The sequence below is a fragment of the Scaptodrosophila lebanonensis genome, unplaced genomic scaffold, assembly GCF_003285725.1.
Source record: "Scaptodrosophila lebanonensis strain 11010-0011.00,11010-0021.00 unplaced genomic scaffold, SlebRS2 tig00000001-arrow-pilon, whole genome shotgun sequence".
Classification (NCBI taxonomy): Eukaryota; Metazoa; Arthropoda; class Insecta; order Diptera; family Drosophilidae; genus Scaptodrosophila; species Scaptodrosophila lebanonensis.
The window spans coordinates 1,141,508-1,163,603 of NW_022060529.1; the positions used below are offsets into that span (position 1 = coordinate 1,141,508).

General features: G+C 40.0%; 1 protein-coding gene across 3 annotated transcripts; it reads right to left on the minus strand.

Moving 5' to 3' along the window:
• Window positions 1-175: 175 nt before the first annotated feature.
• Window positions 176-21,477, minus strand: LOC115634444 (caskin-2). 3 transcript variants are annotated; one of them, XM_030532153.1, is made up of 6 exons: window positions 21,348-21,477; window positions 10,917-11,979; window positions 5,502-5,735; window positions 4,536-4,781; window positions 3,840-4,322; window positions 176-3,137 (listed from the first exon to the last, which is right to left on the minus strand). In XM_030532153.1, the coding sequence occupies exons 2-6, from the start codon at window positions 11,907-11,909 to the stop codon at window positions 2,244-2,246; spliced, it is 2,850 nt and encodes a 949-aa protein (XP_030388013.1). In that variant the 5' UTR covers window positions 11,910-11,979; window positions 21,348-21,477; the 3' UTR covers window positions 176-2,243. The 3 variants fall into 3 exon arrangements, with proteins under 3 accessions (XP_030388013.1, XP_030388014.1, XP_030388015.1); XM_030532154.1 differs by lacking the exon at window positions 21,348-21,477 and adding an exon at window positions 13,354-13,444; XM_030532155.1 differs by lacking the exon at window positions 4,536-4,781.
• Between the last annotated feature and the right edge of the window lie 619 nt (window positions 21,478-22,096).

Consider the following 22,096-nt stretch of genomic DNA (forward strand, 5'->3'; position numbering starts at 1 on the left):
TGAGGGCAGTCGTACATTCAGGTGTTATTATTATATCAAATTTTATGGCAACATGGTTACTTGAAGCATCTTCATTATCTAGATATTGTAGTAAATAATATAAATTCTCTTCTTTTTGAAAAGAATTATTGTAACCGCAATTAACAGATGTTCCCTAAAATAATATACACGTTGATTTACTATGAAATGTTCACTTTATTTGTTCTTCTCATTATTTTGCCCAATATGTGCTATACATTTTCTTGATTTGTTTGCTTTTCATATGGATATTCCAATTTCAATTACTAATGACAATGTGCGCCGACCACATACAAAATATTGTTGCGCTAGTTCTGTTCTGTTTTGTTTGGTTTTATAAAATAATATGTATGCTTAACTAAAACAATACGACACAAAACAATTGCGTACAAAGGCGTTCTGTGTGCACGTACTACTCCCATTCACAGGTAATGTCCATTCACTATATATTTGTATTTAAGTAAATAATATACTTGTAATTATAAAGAAAGGCAATTCAAATTCAATTATGTACCACGAAATTCTACACGTTTATTTAGCATAGATGCCCGTATATATATTATACATATACTATACATATGTATTATTTATGTTTATAATGATTTCTCTTTCCATTTACGGCCTAACATATGTATGTAATCGTATGTAGATCTAATGTAAATTTCATTTCATTATAAGTATGATGCGCTTTAGTTTGTATGGAATAACACTTAATTATACATTCATTTATAGTATATAGATTTTCTTGCTCTTGTCTGCATATTGTATTTTCGTATATATTTAAAATATATCAAAACACAAGTGTCAGTAGTTCCCAATCCTTGTTTATATTATGGAATTAAAATTATGCTCAAAAATTGCGCGTAGTTTGATTTCAAGATTGCAACAAATCAAGTATTTCTGCTGTAAAACATATTTGTGATCAAAAATATAAAAACAGAAGAAATTATAGTATTTTAAATGCAGTTATAGTTCCTCTTCTTTGTAGAAAATTGGCTAAGTAGTATATTTTGTTGCCGTTGTTGTTACATTTGCGTTTCTGTGTTCTGTGTGTGTGCCTTGTGGCTAAGTTATACCACCGAATACTTGCTATATGAATTGCATTTTTCGTTTCGTTTAAATGTTTATTTATATTTAAATATATATATATATATACATATATATATATATATTTATGCTATATATTTTTAACTATGCAAAGTTTGCACATACATATATATTTTTGTCCATAATTCTTGGTTATTCATTTTGTTTTCGGTTTTATTTGTTAACATTCATAGGGAAAGTACAAAAGTATACATTTTCGAAAGCTTTTCTGTTGTAGTTTTTATTTATTTTTTTAAGTTTTATTTTTTACACAATGCATGGAAACGAAGGACCGAGCTAAAATGTGCATGAGGCCGAGTGCAATGCAAAATAATTGTATGCAACAATACTTATACTTTGATTTTTTAAAAACTGAATAAAAATAAAGCAAGTCTGTTCCGATTTCCAAAACCTCTGCTGCTCTGTTCGTTGAATGTGCAGACAGTCATGTTTATTTAAAAATTTCCATAAGAACTTTCTGGCTGATATGATTCTGAAATTAATGAAATGAACCTGACTGTAGATTACAAAAAAACCAAAGGATAATTAGTTTTTGGAATTCGGAAGAAAAATGCTTCGTGCGCTTTCGGTTTAAATGAAATATTTGTTGAATTGTGGAAGAAACACAAATCTAGTGTGCGATTTTATAGCTCTCTGTAGTAATTAAGCATGCAATTGGCAAAGTATTCAGATCAGTTACATAACGCTTACTTTAAATTATGCTGGGCCTGCAGCCACATTAGCAGGATATGCTTTAAAACTAATATGCAGGGCTAACGTACAAAACATTCTCAAATGCGTAATCAATACATATACAATTATGTAAAACTAACAATTTAAAAAATTAAAGTAGGTACCAAAATAGAATACAATTATGGTAAACAAATCAGAAATGAAGTGTAAACCAAAGGGGGTAGCAGGCAGCAGCAACTAACAACTTACAATACTACCAAAAAATTCAGCTACACTACATTGTTGTTGTTGTTGATGTTGTTGATAATCTTGTGTTTTTTTGTTTTGTTTGTTGGGAGCTCGAAGCTTTGCAGGATTGCTGTTAATCGTAAGGAAACTTGCTGGTTTTTGTTGTTGTTGCTGTTGTTGTTGGTGGGACATACGGAACGGAATCGCTCAGATCCCTCCTACTCACTATCTATGTTGAGGCCCACACGCTTCTCCTCCTCGAGCATGGCATCCAGTTCGTCGGTGAGATTGGCCAGCATATTCCCAATATCGTTGAGCACATTAACCGACACCTTGGGCGGCACAGCCGTCGATGTTGCTGCAGTCGCAGCAGCAACGGGCGCCTCTGGTGTGCCCACAACAGCGGTACCGATCTCGACACCGGCCGCCTCCAAGGTGGGCGACCGCAAGTGCAGCGCACTGCCCCCGCTGGCCGTGCTGCCCATGCTATCGCTCCGCGCCAGCGTCGCATCGTGCAGCGAACTGGAAGATTTCAGCGAATGAAATGAGTGCGCTATGTTGGCGATGGTGTTCGTCGAGGACGAGCTGGAACTGGAGCTGGAGGAATGCAGATGGGTGCTGCTGTTGGGCATATGATGAGCGTTGCTGCCGCCACCGGGCGATCCGGTGCCCGACAGCTCCTGACGGTTGAGCAGACGCTGCTTGATCGTCCCAGTGTTCTCATTGGCAAACGGTATCGTGTCTATGCTATCGATACTGGAATTCGACTTATTGTCATGATACTTCTCGCAGTGTATTTCCGCCGTTGTCTGCTGTATGGTCGCATAGTTGGCATAAATGGGCTGCTGCTGTTGCTGCTGCTGGCCAGCTCCCTGTGGTTGCTGCTGCCAATGCTGGGTGGTGTGGCCGTAAAACATGTGTGTTGCCTGTGCATTCGAGGATCCTGCCACTGATTGCTGCTGCTGCTGCTGCTGCTGTTGTTGTTGCTGCTGCTGTGTGGCAACGGCGCCTCCATCGCCGCTCAACGTGCGGGAGTTGCGTATGCTGCAATGACGACGCGGTGGCTCCGGTGCTATCTTCTTGCCCGTCAGAGGACTGCCACTTAGATAGGCCTGCAACAGCAAGAGAAGTGCTTTTAATTAAATGTTATCATCATAAAAATTAAATGTTGCCAAAACGATGAAGATAGACAATCGTTAAAGTTGAGATGACATTTGAAAATATCTTTCCATCAAAAGTACTGGAAGCGGTACACTTGAGCTGAAAGCCCCAGATTTGTTCTTTTATTTAGGCCCTGCCCTAAAAGTGCAATTCCTAAACCAGTTCATGTACCTTTAATAGTGGCATTTTACAAAAGACAAGATTAAATAATTTTTATAATATAACTTGGGGCTTCAAAGATTAAAATGAAAAGTTATTTGGGAACTCTAGTTGATCCGGAGAGGAGGGTTTAGCGGGTGGAGTCTTTTGAGACGTATGTGATGCTCGCTGTTATCGAAAAGATTTCTGGCAAGAGACGGCTGAGATGTGCCGATCCGCAAGCCGTTGGATAGAAATGTGTGAAATATGTTTTGAAGAAATTAAAGAAAGCCCCCTATTTATTGTTTCTGGGTTCTCAGTCATACAAGAATTATACTTCTGCCTCTTTACACTTTAGAGAACAATTGCTTGGAAATGGAGAATTCATTCGTAATCAGAAGAAATTATTTTGATGAGGATAGTATAAGAAGAAATTATAACAGGGACCAAGACTGGGCAGCTTCCCTTTGCGTTTTGGCAACACTTGTGTAAAGGTTCTGGTATGTTTGACTTACGGCTGTGCCGTCTGCTCCTCCTGCTCCTGCTGTCACATATTCGGCCGCTGCCGCCGCATTCATGTAGTGGTGATGCTCCAAGGGGGGCATTGTGTTCAACACGGCTCTCTGCAGTATGCCACGTTGTTGCCGTGGCAAAGTGCCGCCCCCCTCCTCGTAGAGCAGCTCGCGAGTGGCCTCATTGGTGGGTGTGATGTCGCCATCATCATAGGAACGCCGCCAAGCCATTGCAGCAGCGGCCGCATTGCTGCCCAGCAGTCGAGCTGCCGCCGCCTGCTGCTGCTGTTGCTGCAAGAGATGATGTTGCTGCTGTTGCTGTTGTTGCAACGTGGCCGCTGCCATAGCAGCTGCTGCTGCCGTGGCCGGTGGCCCGAAGTGGCCATAGTCTGTGGTCGTGTAATGACTAAAGGTCAGATGGCTGCGCGTGCTGTTGTCGTGTATGTCCTCGAGCGATTCGAGGCTCTTGCCACGTGGTTGACGCACCTGAAACGAGAAACATGAGTGAATCACTGAATAAGTGAGCGAGTGCGAGTGCGATTGCGATTGCGAATGCTAGTTGCATGCACTTAAAGTTCAAGGTCAGCACTGCTTGTCACCTCTGACATTTGTCGCCCACTCAACCGCCCACAAAGCACACAAGCCCCCATGTGCCACAGCCATTGCTCGTTAAGCCTCGTTCTTGGCACGCTCTCTCACCTTAATGAGCACCACATCGTTGCCGGCACAGCACTCATGATTGCTGCCCGTACAATAGTAGGCATCCCCATTACCATTGCTCAGGTGCCCGTTGTGGCTGTGGCTGTTGTTGTTGTTGTTGTTGCAGTTGCCTCCATTACTGGTGGCATAGATTTTCGTGTCATCCCAGGAGACACGTGTCGTTGGCACATATGATGGCGTGCTCGGCACAGGCACATTGAATTGCCACGGCTTGCGTTGATATTCCTTGTTTATTTCGTGTTTTTTTTTTTGTTTTTGTTTTCAAGCGGATGTCAAAGGAAATTATGAAACGAAACAAAGTGCAAAAAACAAAATAAAAAACAAATACAACAAATTATATAAATTATGCAAATATGTAAATGGAAACTTAAATCAAAATTGGGTCAAAAAATGGCAATTACGCGATCAATGATGATTTCAAATAACAAAACCAAATTGCTTAAAACTCATTAGATGTATTTCGTTGCTAATGCAATGATGAGGGAATACGAACATAAAAACTGTTGGTTAATGGAAGAAAAAAAGGAACTGGAAATTATTGTTATTGAAGATTTTTTTTTTAATTTTAGCTCAAAAAGTTGTAATCTAAAGAATACAAAATTTGCACGCTGTATCGCGTTCATGTTTAGGAAAAAGCAAAGTAATATTCAAATAAATCATACTCGTGCCTAGTCCGCACAATTATTACATACATGGTTATGCATTTAAGTATATAAACATTTAGACTAGAACATCATTTCAATAGGAAAGAAATAGCCATTAAGCCACGGTCAGACAGGCAAATAATTTGTACACAAGTTTCTCAAATATGGGTCATGAAAAGTAAACCTCACACCAGTTGTGTATATAACTTTATTATTGCACACGATTTGCTTGTGCGACTACAGCTTTACTGTCTTTTTAAAACCGGGTTTTATTTGAGTAGAATATTCATAAAGTAATTACCTGCTGTTGGTAGGCATTAGCACCGCCCGGATTCCACTTGCCGCTTATGATATCCTTCACTCGTTTGATGGCCAGCAGTATTTTCTTTTGATGGCCCAGCTTCACAATGCCAATGTCTTCGAGATCCTCCCAAGTAACTTGGGTTACGTCACGCACCGTCTTGTAGTTCTGCTCCAGCAGCGGTTGGATGTACTCCTCGAGTCTCAACAGCTGCAGCCACTCCTCAATGGAACCCTGCAAATGGAGCAAATAGAACAGAGATCGCAATGAATGGCTGTGCGTTTTCTGTCGATTCCAGCTTTATTTTTTCCATAGACGTATTGCTATGTGTAGCTAATCGCTTCTGATTAATGCCAACCCCATCAGAAGAGGGCACTTATGCTACAAATTGTCCATGAACTAGTTCAACCAAAGCGCTGATATGGGACAGGCTTGTGTGCATTTGTATGTGCGAGTGTCTGTCTTCCATGCTGTGTCTGACGGGCTCGCGCCCTCGTCTCCAACGCTCTAATCAGTTGTAATTGATAAGATATGACATAAATCGCGTCAAAGCACAAACTGATGGAAAAAACTAACTACATACGTCTTCGCCGTTGCTGCCATTTAAACGGTAGCCGAATCCACACCCAGCCCCTGCCCCTGCCCCTGGTCCCAAAGACCCCGGCCCCAGCTCTTTGCCAGCAAACCAGACAGCCAGCTAAAAGTCTCCACACGCACAGTCAAAAATCGTCATCGTCATGAGCATTTTTCGTAAGACGTGTTAATAATTTGTGAAGCTGTTGCTATTGCTCTCTGGTCTTTGGCTAAATTGCTGTTGATTTCTATTTAATTAAAAATACTCAACTCTATGGAGATGCTGGTAGTTCGTTGTTATATCTTTGATATGCGATACATAATATGTATACAGATTTCATAGACGGTGTTCATCATTCAATTTAATAAATAAATACTATTTATAGCCAATTACATAGGCAGTCCATTCAAGACTTCATATAACATCTATTTTGTCGACCTGATCCTTTCATTGAAGTTATGAAGATCAAATATAAAAATGGGAACAATGAAAAGATATTGCATATTGGAAATAATTGTATAAAAACTATAAATCTACAAAAATATTGTTGTATATATAAAACGTTGATTTGCGTTTAATTAGGGCCATTTTTAAAATGGAAACACACAGAACCAGCCAGGTAATTATACGAGGTTGTCAAGCTCTAATGACAGAGCATTTTAGTTGTTGTTTCTAAACAAACGTCTTTGCGATTCTAGGATGCCTGTTGCGTAGGGCATCGGCAGCTTCAGGCAGCATATTCTTGAACAAATTTTTTGAGAAAATATTTATTTAACTGCTGTGTATATGTATGTTTTTTCCTCGAAGTCCATTAGCAGGTAGCATATGGTATGACACTAAACAGCCAAAGCGCACAACTCCAGCAGCAGCAGCAACTTGAACAACAACAACAACAACAACAACAGCAGCAGCAGGGTAAATCATTAGCGCTGCTGCCAGGCCAGGCTTGATTTTGAGAGAAAACTGGTTTTGAAATAAACTGTCGTTTTGAGCAACAAGCAGAGGCCGGCCACAAAGCAATGAAAACCAAATCAACACACACACTGTACGCGTACTGAAGCAGCAATAATAATAATGACAACAACAAAAACAAATACAGCAGCAGCAGCAGCAAGAGCAGGCAACATAAAGCTAACTTCAGAGTACGTCAGACAGACGGACAGAGGCCGAAAACTAAATACCATTCGAGTGTCTAATAACGGCTGAAAACAACAACACCTCGACCCTCAAGGTCGTTGTTGCTCGCTTGATTGCGGTTTCTGTCTTTATTTTTTTCTACCAATTTTTCCATGTTAAGTATTTCGTGTTTGTGTTTGTTGTAGTTGTTGCACTTTCGTGGTATCTGCGTAAAATGTAGCACGACAGATTGGAGAGACGTCAACAACGCCAACATCGGCGGCGGTGTTTAATAACTTTTTCTGACTGGCAGCTGATTGTGCAGATACTCGTATGTCTCTTTTCTTCTTTTCAGTTATTTCGTTTTGTTTCCGTTTTCGTCAGATAAAAATGCCCCGCATGGTGAAAGAAAGTCAGTTTTTTAGCCAAAGAAACAAATTTGTACACATACATACACACATACATACAAGTATATATTATATGTATCTTTTTGCAGAATGGCAGCGTAAAAGTGGATGCCTGCCTGCTCAGGGCTAATGAGCAGCGACCATTTTTGCATTTTTCTTGAAGAAACTTTCATTTGGAGCTGCCAATGATGTAAGAAGGTAAGCACCACACCCAATACTGTTGTTCTCAGATCAACAAATAGCCACGTAGGTTAAACAACATTTAAATAAGCGATAAGCGATGATTTGCTTTTTGTAACTCTAGAGCAAAAAGTTATAACTTGCGAAAAACAGTCACGCCACTCTACACAAATAAACGAGAAATTCTACACAGCCAGTAAAAATATACAAATGAATGTATTTATACATATACATATACATATATATTTATGTACATACATACGTACTTGTATTTTAGCGCAGTTTTCAGTCAAAAAGAAGCTGAATTCTGAGCTGAGCAGGGGAAAAAAAATTACCGCATAAACACCTAAAACAAAGGCTGAGGTCATACCTAACATAACTGCTTGAAATCATTCAGTTTCGACCGAGAAATTTGGTACATATATTAATAGTACGTATAGTACTGATCAGTCAATGAGACCTAAACGATTTTAAAAGGCAGTTAAGTCGGAAAAATAATACAACAATGGCCGCGGGATATCATTTGAAACGAGCAATTAAGCGTGCCATGTGAATAGTTATTTATGTCTGTAAGTATGTTCAAGTATAGGTGTGTGTCTGTGTCTGTGCCTGTGTCAGTGTGTGTGTGTGAGGAATGTGGTTCGAGAGATAAATGCGATAAATGCTATTTGGTTTTCAAAACACATGCATTTGCTAAGCATTCGTGGCATTAAGAGGCCCAATGCAGCCCACTACCTTGGTTTATAGACGAATATGTAGGCAGCTAGCTGGTGGGTGGGTGCCACACACACACACGCACACACACACACACACACACACACACACCAGGCTTGTCTACGGTGGGTGCGGGGGCCGCAAATGCAAGGCTTAAAAAGTCAAAAGGTGTAGAAAATGAACTTTGAAATTGTAGATACGGTAAGGCAAACAAAATGTTGCAACGTTTGAAGCTGTCCAAAGCAATAATGCCTCGAAAACAATGATCTAACAGATCGGATCGGCAAGTAATTCGAAATTTGTCTCGCACGAATTAGGCAGTAACTTCAGGCCACTCCCAAAAACCAATAGAGTTTGACGAATCTTAGAGGCTAAGTTGACTTCGATCCGAAAGAGTGATGTCAAGCTGTTTTCATTCGAAAACACTGGTAACTCAGCCATAGGGGTTTACTTTCCGTTAAGGTCAAGCAGAAATTATATCTAGAATCTACCGTGTCAGCATATTATTATAATATCTGAGACGAACTGGAGTAAGGCTTTCTTTTATCCTTCGAATACGTACATGTATTCGATCTAAGCTGGCACCTTCCGGCCACTTGCTGGGCAACTATTTATGAACCGAAATAATGATGTCAAGTTGTTATAATTTGATGTCGTTGTAATACAGCTCCCACTAGAAAATATAGACTGCTGGGACTGGGTACTCTACGGCCCAAAAAATCCCTAAAAATTAGGCCGATGGTGCCAAATATATACTTGTATACTGTTTTCTCACAGCCACAGAGTGCGAGTATTTTTTGTAACCTGTAATCTTTAAGAAGACAAAGGAGAAAAATTTGAACACTCAATATTACATATTATTTAAGTACTCTGCTGGATGAATCTGTTCCAGTAATGTGACGGACGAGACTGTCAATGGGATAATGGGATAAACGTGTTCGGATGATATATATTGAACCATAACAGCCTCAATTTTGTACATAAAATAAATAGAGTTAAATAACAGGCTCATTTAAATACTAACTTGTATGCTCGACTTTTGATCGATCTACGCTTAGTCAGTTGATCTCTAGACATGCATAGATGAATGTATCTAGATAGCTATGTAGATTTGCTGTGCAATTAGTCCAAGGTTCACAATTAGTTCAACTCGTTCGTCTTTAATTAGTAATGCCGATGGTATTGTGTTTGTTGTTGTTGTCTGATTTTCAACAAAAGGCGCCGATAGCGCCCCTTTGGACATGGCCCACAAATTGCACATGTTTTTACAGTTTACAACCACTTTGAATGCTGTTGATGTTGTTGTTGTTGTAGTATTTGTTTCACCATTTTGATTTGCTTTGGCATTTGTCGCTGGTGTTGTTGTTGTTGGCTGTCCAAGTGTTTGTAATGAATTGTTTATGGGAATTAATGTGCGCATATTAAATAAAACATATACACACTGTCCCATAAAATTCTTTCATTAACAACAAAAATGCTGACGGCGCTTTTATGAGCAGGCAAACAGGTTTTTCTCTTCCCCTCCCTCTCTCTCACACTCTTCAGCCGCTGTTGGCAAATGCCTTTTTAATGAAAAGATAAGTTGAAAACTAAACAAAGAATACAAGCCGCAATTCGAATGCGGTTGCGACTGTGAATGGCGACTGACGGGGGTGGGGTTGGGAGTCGGAGTGGGGAAGGGGGAGGGGAGCAAGACAAATTATGCCAATATAGCGAATTCGCCGACAACTCTGACTAAGTGGGAATGTTGCCGGTTCGGTCATATGCAAATATTTGTGGACAACACATCACGAGTTGCGTGCCTGATTAGCTCGACTTTGGATACGAGTAGTGCCGCATTAGCAGATTCAACCTGCCACTAATTGTCTAAGAAAACAACAAAATAAAGGAATAACAGAATCGCTAGCTCCCCATCCAACTCCATCTCTCTTGAACCTGTTATGCAAGCATCAAAAGCTAGTCAATATTTGATTTCACAGTTTTTGTAGAAAATATGTAATTACTATTAAGGAATGGATTATTTGTAGAACGTGCTTGTGTTTATAAAGTATATACAAGTAAGTATGTTTATAAGTCGGTGACACCATGCCTATGATTCTGTTGCACGATTGAAATGCTCGTATAGCACTGCATGTAAAGAATCTTTAATCAACTACTATATATCTTACTAACTTACTTAATCCAGCTGTACATCTGCACAAATATAAAAACTGTATACATATGTATGTAAAAGAATTAAAGTAACCTAGAAGTATAACAAGCCAAGAATTGATGAGGAAATTTAATTTACTACCGATTCATGAACTAAAGAATTTTATCAATCAAGATTATAAGATGTTATCATTTAAAGACGGCTTAACGCGGATGAAAACTTTTATCATTATACAAGTATAAATAAATATAAATCAAGTAACTGCTACTTACCGGCACAAAATGCGGCAAATTGTCGAGCACTTGCAACTTATCGATGCGCTGCTTGATGCGCTCCCGATGATGCGGATTCTTGATGCCTATGGCTGTGAGATCCTCGGGCGTCATGCGCGCTATAGTTGGCAAATCGTATCCAGCCGCAATGAACAATTGGGCGTACTCCTCATGCTTCATTTCCATGAGCCAATCAATGATCAGTTCATCGTTGCGCTGTCTATCCACGCTGCCAATGGAGCACGAGCTGACGGAACTGCAGCGGGGTGAAGAGAGCGGCGCTCTGATGGAGGCACCCGAAGAGGAAACACCCGTTAGATATGATGAAGCGCGACCTGAATCTAGGCTGGCGGTGGAATGCCGCGAACCGGAGCCAGCGGAGCCTGATGAAGAGCCTGGCGAATCGCGTCCCGGCGACTGTGTTAGATCTATGCCCTGATCTTCCTGCAGCGCCAGCTGCTGATGATAGTAGACAGCCGCCTTATGGGTGAGTGGTTCGCGTAGCGTGGCACAGAAAACTGGCGGCGGACATGGCACAATACTAGGTAATGGCGCCTGTCCTGTCGTTGCCTTGTGCGCTCCTGGCGTTCCTGCAACGCCGCCGCCGACGCCTGCCGCTGTGGCGCCAATCACACTGCTGCCACTACTATTGGCCTCATCCTTAATCCGTAATGCCACGCTCGTCTCGCGTGGCAAATTGAAACCGCCCTCCTCCAGTGAGGGCGATGAGACAATGCTGCTGCCGCTCATGCTGCAAATGCCATCGTCCAGTTGCTGCTGCTGCTGCTGCTGTTGCAGTTGCTGTTGATGGTGCCGCAAAGGTCCGCTCAATCTGTAGAGCGGTATCAACGGCTGCTGATAGTGCGATGTGTGTAGCGATGCTTGCGGCAAGTGGTGGCTCGGCGAAGGCGGTGCCTGATCGCCAGGAATTGTGGGCGGCTGTACCTTTTTAGCTTGTGCCGTTTGCGAGTGCGGCTTCAGTGAACGATGCATGGCCGACGGCTGCTGCTTTTGTTGCACGTCGAGCTGCCCAAATGTTGTGCCTTAAATGGTGCGGCGATGCCTGCGGGAACAAACGAAAGAAAGCGACAGAGGGAGAGGCGAGTTAGTAAAAACAACGTTAGAAAATGTGTGCGCCAGATGTGGCACCAAAATAGGAATCTGCATAATTGGTCATAAATTTTTATGCACAAGCTAAAAATATGTACAAGTATGTAGGCACACACACTGGCCGAGTCACACTGCAATGTGAAAAGAAAACCAACTGGGAAATGTACAGCCTTATGCTCCTATGGAAGATTTATAATAATAATGAGGGCATACATGGTTATTAAAAAACTAGTTCTACGTATGGATAGGACAATATTGGCTTTCAGACATGTACTATAGACACAGACACACCAGTAAGTACATATGTATGTATATGCACGATCGATTCGTCTCATAAATGCGATCATGTATATTCCTATAGCGTTGACTGCATTCGGGTAGGAAGTATAAATGAAGTATAGAAATAAAAACAACGTGACTGTTGCAGATTAGGGATAACCTTTAAGATACAGAGTTTTTCTTGTTGTACAGAAATTTCAACAATATGCAAATAAACAGTTTGTATGGAGAATTAAGTTGATTATGTATTTGAACAAGTTTTTTTTTAGCGTATAGCTCCCGTTTTCTGAGTGTAGGCTGGGCAGTCGGGCAAAATGTTTACGCTGCTGCGCCAAGTCAATAAACTGCAGTCGTTGACGAGGGCGTGCAGCAACAAAACAACATTAACGAGAACAACAACAACTACAAGAAAAGTGGCTACACCCCAGCTTCTAGTGGCCGCAAACGCAGACGCAGCCGCCAGCAGCGACATCAGCAACAGCATCGTATTACAAATTTCATTCACAAAAACACAACTAAAAACAAACACAGACTCGCATACGAGTGCACCCACAGGACGAGGGAGGTGCTCTGGCAAAGTTCGTTGACTGTTCGTTGGTTCAGGCTTTGCGCGGGTGGTTGGGTTGTGGTAAGCTTTCTTGTTGGGCCGTCTAGGCTGCAACATCGTAATATACTTGAGAATGCACAGGGAGGGGGTGCCCCCCAATCAGAATCTGGCAAAAGTCACGAACTGCATGGCGTGTTATTAGAACACAAACAATGTCGCAAATACTTGGAAAGAATAGTAACAACAGATACAATAACATGCACCCGTCGAGTGTCAAAAGTTTCTTACAACACACAACAAAATAATGCAGTTTTTCTAATTACCTTAAGCACAACCCCTGGATCCTGGACTCTTTAAATATTTAGACCTAAGCTATTTTACAATATATCTGTAGAAATTGAAAGAACTAAAAATTCAATACACATACATACATATCTACAAAATTAAGCACAATATTCAAATTTTACAACGAGCTTTACCTAGATTCAAGGAACTACCTACACGTTATGTGTCCCGCTAAAGGCGTTTTACAATAGCTCTTTTAATCTTGGAAGTCCACTACATGCACCCTTTTGTTGTAACAGACGGTTTCATTGTGTTCTTTCGGAAATGAAGTGTAATCTTGAAGAACCGAATAGTTAAAATATTCGACTAAGTAGTACGTGCTAAATGCACTTGAAACGATTAAGCCGACACATGGCTGATTAATAGAGGTTAAGAATCGGGAAGGAAAAATCTCTTTAAGCTCGCACTGCTGACAATAATGCTTGAAATATTTAGCCAAAAGCCTAATTGGATTAGGCCACAGTAAGAAGCTAAAAAAACTTTATCGATAATGACAAAACGATTACAAGCAAACACCTGTTTCACAAAGCATTTTGTCACACTCGATATGCGAAGCACACACACACAGGTACAACTGTTTGTTGGTACGTGCATGAAAGCAGGTGCCAAATGTCATAAATGTTTGTATGCATGCATGCGTGTTTTGCACAAAAAAAAAAAAAAATTACCCGCTCGCAAAACAACACGCAAAACGGTGGCAGTAGTAAATTTTCATTTACAAGCCCAACACCGACACCGCCTGCCTTTAATGAAATTATGTGTATGCGCTGGCAACGCCAACGCAAATGCAAGTGGGAGAGCGCGCAAGTGAGAGAGCGGCCAGCAAGAGAGCGTTGCACACGAATCAGCTGAGAGAGCACGCAGTAATTGTTACTGTGGTCGTTGTTATAGCTTATAGTAGGGTAGTATATCAAACTGCGATACACAAATGTGGGTTGCCTTAGAGATGGGCACGAAATGAACTGTGAAAAACACGCAAATTAAATTATATGCATTAATGATAAATATATAAAAATTAATGTATGTACATATATAACTATTTTTTGAATGCTCTAAGAGGACCGATTGGATAGATTTCTTAACATGTTGAATGAAGCCAAACAAGGCTATGGGTGAGCTAAAATGCAATAATTTTGCAAAACATTAATCCTATAATTATGTCTTACAATAATAAAAAGATCGCTGCAGCTTACAAAATGCAAGAAAATCTGACAATGTTATTTTTAGTGAGTCTATCTATCACATTGAATAGCTTGTTAACAGAAAAGTATGACCATTTTCAGGTTTGGCATTTGAAAACGAATGATATTATCATTAAAATCTCCCAACCAGGTGCAGAAATTGAATGCTTTTTCGATCAAATAAGAAAACATAACCGTAAATGTATAGAATCGCGTGAAAGGTATTTATATTTTTAATAGGAAATGTTTAATTATAATTAAAATTTGCACAATGCTTTTTCTACTGTATCAACTTGAATCAAAACAATCACGCGTGTGCAGGCAGGGCCAGGATGGATCACGAGCAAAACCACCGCCCACGCCCCTGGTCTAGATGCCGGCGGTCGGTGCGCTCCACAGTGGGCTTTTGTTGTTATTGTTTTCGTTACTGTTGTTGCTGAAACTTTTGCCCAACCACCCAGCTGCACATTTTCAAATGTTGTTGAACTGTTGGGTTTTGTATGCGGCATGCCGGCTTTAGGGTACAACAAGAGCAACAACTTTTTTCGGTTTTGTTCTTTTACTACATTTTATAGGGCCTTTGTTGGTTGTACATTTAATTGCAAACATGACACACACACATACATTGCCTATAGATAAGGCAAAACTATTGTATTGGTACGACGCTCTCGTGTTTGTTGTTGCTCGTGTAGAGTAGTGGGTGGTTGGTTAACTGGTGAGTAATCATAATGAGCATAAACTGCGTTTATGGCTGTGTGTGTGGCGGCGGTCTTTGCCACTATCATTTGATTTGCAGCCTATCTGTGTATCTCTGTATGTGTGCGGCATTGTTGTTGGCTGAGCATAAAAACTGATTGGAAATGCAATTTGACGCTGGGGCGGCTACAAAAGTCGCCGTCGCTATAGTGTTGGGAAAAATAATACAAAAAGGGCGGCAGGCAGGCTGCGAGATTTATTGATTGTCGTTATACTCAACACACACACACATAGACATTTACACACACACACACACACACACACACACACACACACATACATGAGTACATGCAATGAAGCGAAGTTGCGGTTTTGAAGTTGGGAGCTGAGGAAACTAAAAATAATTATGGCTGTGTGGCAGTGCTTTGAACAGCACGCCACGACAATGGAACCTGCAATCTTTTATGCTCTATTAATGTTGGGGTATTATTAAGCCGTCATAATATTGGCAACACCATAAAAAGGTTGCGGGGCGTGGCAAGCAACCGCATCTGTACGAATAATATACATGTTCTTTATAACTAACATTTATAATAGCTGATGGAAATCATGCATTTATTTACTCGCTAACATTTTATTTTATTCAATGCAGATCAGCATTCTAAGAAACAAATTTTGCGAACCAATTCTTATACTATAATGATATCTTTAATTAAAAGTTGTAAGAGAGTTTCAAAAGAATTCCAATAACTTTTGACACCCATCATGAAACATAACGATATGGATAGGTCTATCTCTCTAACTTGGTAGGTATACGTTTTAGAGTCCAGATACATCCCCTACCCTTCATAAATTTGAAGGAAGATATTTGTGAATCCATTTATTTAAAATATAATGTTTTTCAGACTTAAATACTTCAAGATATTTAATACATATACTACTACTATAATACTAACAGAATTCATAAAATAATGAAATGAAATATAAATTATTCATAAGTGTGGATTGCACTTGTTTTCCTTTTGAAAACATTTAACAATATTATTAATTATTTAAGACCTGGGGGTCAGACATTCAAATAATTTGCACCCAAATGTTTTCGATTGAAGTGGTTCCTTTTTGCTTTGTATGGAAAGCTATTGCCTTGAATTAAAATCATTGTATAAGTAGACTCGTATTTGTGCGAAATAATTCCCTGATTGACTATAGCTTATCATTTTTCGATGCCGGAAATGAAACAATGATTGATAGTTATGTACGTATGTACTATATGTATGCACATATTTAATAGAGCATTCAATGTGCAATCTTCTTCAAGGATAGTGGTCGCTTCTAGCTTTTGTTTTGGATTTTGTTGCCATTGTCGTTCTGTGCAGGCCGTTAAAGTTTACTGGCATGAGTAATCAGCCAAATGGAGCGCAATAAAATGGCAAAGCGGCAAATCTATCAGACCAGGCCACATTAACATCAACATAGTTGACTTGCCAACCCCCGAACCCTCCAGACATGCAATACTCTTGTTGTTGTTGCTGATGGGGGGTGGCCAAAATGAAATGAAGCGCGGGCCATGCTCATGTTTATTAACGTGCCACACAGCCTGTCAGTATGCCTTCCTTCATACAAGTACATACATATACTCGTGTGTATAAATGTATGTGCAAGTGTGTGGGTGTCATTAAGCCGCTTGATAAAAAAGGCCCAGCAACAGTTCATTATGGACAGCTTATTGACAACCCTTTTCTCTTGTTGCTGTTGTTGTTGTGTCCATGTTGCTGTTGAACTGCGGGTGATTTGCATATGACAAGCCGAGACGCATTTGCCGTTGTTGCTACACTTTCGAAAAAGTAAAATATGGGGAAGAAAAAATGCAACTGGCTACACTTGTTTTGTATTGCATATACTAGCTGTTGTTTTTGTTGTTCTTCGTCTCAGCCCACACGGGTCTGCTCAATTTTTTCTTTTTTTTTTTTTTTTGTTGTTTGTATTTTTGAGTGCATTTCCATAAGCATTCGTTGCGTTTTGGCAACCACGCCCAGTTGGTAAAAAGTGTAGTAGACATTATGTACTTGGGTAGTAGGTAGCAGAGCCTGAAAAAGTAGCAGAAAAAGTTGCTTACACGACAAGCGACAGCGACAGCAACAGCAACAACAACAAGAAGAACAAAGATGCCAGCAACTACAACAACAACCAAAACCACAACAACAAAGATGGTGTTGACGATGCTGGTGTTGCTTGCTGCCTGTCGATAGCTAAGATGTTGATCTTGCAACGACGATGGCTGCCAACAACAAAACCAAAAACAACAACAACAATGGCCAGAGGCAGCCTGGGCATAAAAACTTGTTTTGCCTGTGTAAGGGAGTTTGGTATGGTTTGGTTTGTTGGTGTAGTTGTTGTTGTTTTACTTTTTTTTGTGTCGTTGTTGCTGTATTAGTGCATTGTCTCTCGTTTTGTTTCAGGTTTCAGGCGCAATGCCTGTCAAGAACAGCAGCAGCAACAACAACAACAACGACAGCAACTGCGTCCATAAAAAGCTCGTAGGAGTCAAATGCAATGGAAGATGTGTCAAAAGTGTTGAAACTTGTACGAGTATGTGTGTGTTTGTGAGTGAGTGTGTACGTGTACGTGTATGTGGGCGAGACATCTACGTGCAGTTAACGGTTAATGCAAACGAAGACAACGCATATGGCTTGGACGGACAGTCAAACAGTCAGACTTCAAATGCAGACCTGAAGACAGAGCCCAAATAAGGCAGTCAGCACGTACGCAACGAACAACATGAACAAGCAGCAGCGGCAACAACAACAACAACAATTGCAGCCAAAAGCGGTTAAAGCGTTGTTTGTTTTTGGTCAAAAAACGCGAACAAGAGACAAAAGCGGTTGCATTATGAAGAGTGGTACAGCATTTTACAGCTATATTGAACTTTTTTTTTATAGCGTTCATGGCAAATAAATTAAAAAGGCTTGCCACCCAACACCCCCCACACACACAGGATACTTGCATAGTGCGGCATTTGCTACTACGCTCGCACACACACACACACACACACGCACACACATACAAATGCATGTAGACACTTAATTCCCACACACAAGCACACACTTCAAGCAAGTCAAGAATATCGTTTTTCTTTGGTTGTTGGCAACAACTGTGCCAAAAATATGCAAATTACCATTTTGTAAATTATATTTATGCCGCGATTTTTACACGAAACACTTAAACACGCGCGAAATGAGCGTTAAATATAAAATTCATTAAAATTGCAATTGATTTTTCAGTAGAAAATTGCTTATGAAAATTCTGATGTGCAAAATTTCTTTTTCACAAATACACACACATAGATAAGCTAAGCACAAACACACACACATATACGAGCACACGCGGAGAGGCCGAAAAAACAAGTAAGCAGCCAAATAGGAAAAAAAGTTGTTGGAGCCGCTGCTGCTGCTTGCTGCCTGCTGAAGATGGCGACGCGATGTTGTGAGCGAAATAGCGAGCGAGCGGGCATACGAGCCGACAACGACCGCAAGTCAAAGCGTATTGAAACATGGCTCCAGCTCCAGAGCTCTAAAAAGTCCTCGCAGTTGCCGCTACACTTATGCCCCGGTGCATCAAGTTTCGAGGCAGTGTTGTTGTTCAAAATTGTTCAAAAAAGGCTAGAAATAGCTATTAAAAGACAAATATACAGGAATCTGAATATATTTTAAAGATTTACAAGCGTTCATTCATATTTTACGAATGGTTTTGCTGACACAATATTAGTATTACATTATACAATTAGATTAAACTGCCAAGGGTAGTAGGGAACAATTTTAATAATGAGCAATAATAAATAATACATTTGAAAACAATATTAATTTAAACTCTTTGATCGATTTAAAGCGTTCACTTATATTTTACGAATAGATTTGTTTATACAATATTATTATTATATTATACAACTAGATTAAACTGCCAAGGGTAGTAGGGATACATTTTAATAATGGGCAATCATAATTTTGAAAATAATACTAATGTAAGATTTAAACTCGTTGGTTGCATGAAGAACGCAACAAAAGAGAAATAAAATCAATTAGAGGCTCAATTAATTTAAGAAAATATAAAAAATTAAAAATGTTCTTTTGGATGCATTCACAAATTAAAACACGTGTTGCATTGAGGTAAAAAGTTGATTCGCAGCTTACTTTGAAAGGGAAAACATTTTCAGTTTCATAATATAATTAAGTCGGAGTTGCAATCATTTAACTAATGAAAATAATATTATTTCTACAACATGATATTTAAAATAATTAAAATGGTTTGCAAGTCTCTTTGAAGGAGATTTACCTTGCAATTTAAAATTTTTTCAGCCATCGGCAATAATAGCTGGCGGGAAAAGAGCTAAATTGGTAGCACTGATTGAGAGGCAGCGAGCAGGAGAGTGCGAGAGCGTACGAGCAAGGTAGTCTGAAGAGAGGAAGCTCCAACTTGCCACACATTATGCGCAAATGCCTGCCTGAGTTTTGCTTTATTACTACTATGCTCGATTTTTGCGGCAAGCAACCAATTTGTTGCAATTGAAACAATTCCACGGCAATTTGTAGCTACTGGCAAATTAGTTAATAAATGGAAAAAACATGAAGCCACCATCTGCCCCATGCTTTCTCCCTGAGGCAAGGCGAATAAGTAACTTTCGTGGTCGCTGTGGTCGTCTCCAGTGCGAGCGCCAATGAGCGTAAAAATGCAGCTATTTTATGTTTGTTATACATTTGGTTGCACAGTGGGACCAACAAATGTAGTAAGTAGTAAGAGCGTGGAAATTGAGTTCAGGCAGAAAAGTCCTTGACGTTGTGTTCCTCCACAAATTCCTCAGTTTCTTGTAGACCAAGAGCAAACTGTTTTCTCTTACTCCCTAATCGACACACAACTGATTTGCAACCTGCTAGTTTTACTTTTTGTATTAAAATCATTAATCTTCAATGAAATCCTAATTAATGTGTTAAAAAATGTCAGTTATTCCAATAACTATTATACTTTTCATATGTCAAAGGGCTAATAATAAATTCGCTTTCCAAGACCATAGTGTAGTTGGTGATTTGAAGAACCTGAAACCACAGTAAAACTGAGTTGGACACACGATATTTTGGGAAACTGCTTTCGAAACTTATAGTCCCACAGTGGCTACAAAAAGACACACAAATACAACCCACACACTCACATGCAGGCCGATAACCGAGTCAACCACTTTGCTTGCTGCATGAAGCCAATAAGAGCCTGAGAGAAAGAGAAGAGAGAGTTACCAAAACTTCAAAACGGCTTAAAAACTTCGTGCGCAGTTGTCACGCGCTCTCGCTCCCGTACTCTCACAGTGAGAATGTCATTGTCGCTTCCCCTGCTCCAACAACAAACAATTCTAACACTTCATTGGAGCAGTCTCGTTGTTGTTGTTGTTGTTGCTTAAGTTGCGATGCGACGACAAGCCATTTGATTTCCCACACAAATCTCCACCGAGCATTGGCATTGAGTGAGCGAGAGCAGCTCAGCTTATTATGGCAAGTGAGTTATGAACCTCTATATGTGTGTGCGTTAGAGTGTAAATGTGTGTGTGTGTGTGTGTGTGTACACTGCGCTTTCTATTGATTTATATGAGTTTTATGGCGCAATCTGTGCGTGTTAAAACAAAAACAACAGCTCATGGCTCAGTAGATGGCGTTGACCGAATGAACGACAATTTAAACGGAGATTGAATTTTTAGAGTCAAGCGACACTACAAAATTGTAATAAGATACTTATTATTAATTGGCAAATGGGGAGCTTTGTTAACAACTTAACAGACAATAAATTATGCAAAAAGGTAAAACGAAAAAACACAACAAAAAATGGCAAACCAGTGTTGCCGCACATGCTATTGTCTGGAAAAGTCGCAGCACGCGTCAGCATATGCGACCAAGCGTGACGCGACCGCAGACAAGACACGTGTTAAATTATTAATTACATAAGCCAGCAGCTGCATGCGTTTTTCTTAAGGAAACAAAAAGGAGAAAAGACAATTTCCTGTGCCACAGGCAGATGCGTCTCATTTTCAATAGGGCATGTAGCCGATGCCGACCAACAAACAGCTGGCAACCCTTAGAGCAACCAAATGACAGATGGCGAAGCCAGCGCCGACGCCGACGTTGGCAGCAGGATTCGGCATCAAAACAAAAACATTTGTAGAGTTTATGCGTGGGTGTAGAGTTTATAAGCCGCTTAAAAACTAATCACGTTAATTCAATTTATGCAAATACAAACCTTGTTAGAGAGCGTGTCGATTAGTATTTTGAATTTCCACAAAGCTGTTGCTGTTTTTGTTGTTGGGTGAAAAGCACTCTGGGAAATGAGCGCGACGAAAGTTGACACACAGACACAAAAGTAAACAATTGTAAAATTGTACCAAGGTATTAATTGTTGTTGCTGTCGCCGTTGATGAGTTTCTCGTTTTTTATGACATTTTCTACAAACATTGTTGGCGGCGGCACACGCGGGGCCAAGCAACCAAACACACACATACCGAGATACAATATCTAAACTCTTGTCAACGCTTTTTTACGAGTTCAACACGCGCGTACACAACAGGCTGGCAGACAGACAGACAGTCAGACTGATAGACAGACTTACACAAAAGTAAAACATAAAACCCAAAATTAATTTGTGCAGTCAAAATGAAAAAAAGTTGTTAAGCTCCGAGCTGCTTACGATGTTTGTGTGCCAGCGGTTGTTGTTGTGGCTGGTTTTTAATGTTGAAGCTGGCCGCCATTTTCTTAACACTGCCACTCACAATTTTGTTAATAATATTTTCATGCTACCGCTAGCAGATTTATTTGATAAATATATATATTGTTATATATATATATATGCTGATAATGCATTTAGTTGTGCAATAGCATTTTATTTTCATTTGAATATATTTTATAATTTATTGCGTTTTTTACTATCATGTTAACTTCGAAGAATTAGACACAGCGCGGCAACCTTAACTCAACCGCAACTTTTTTTTTTTT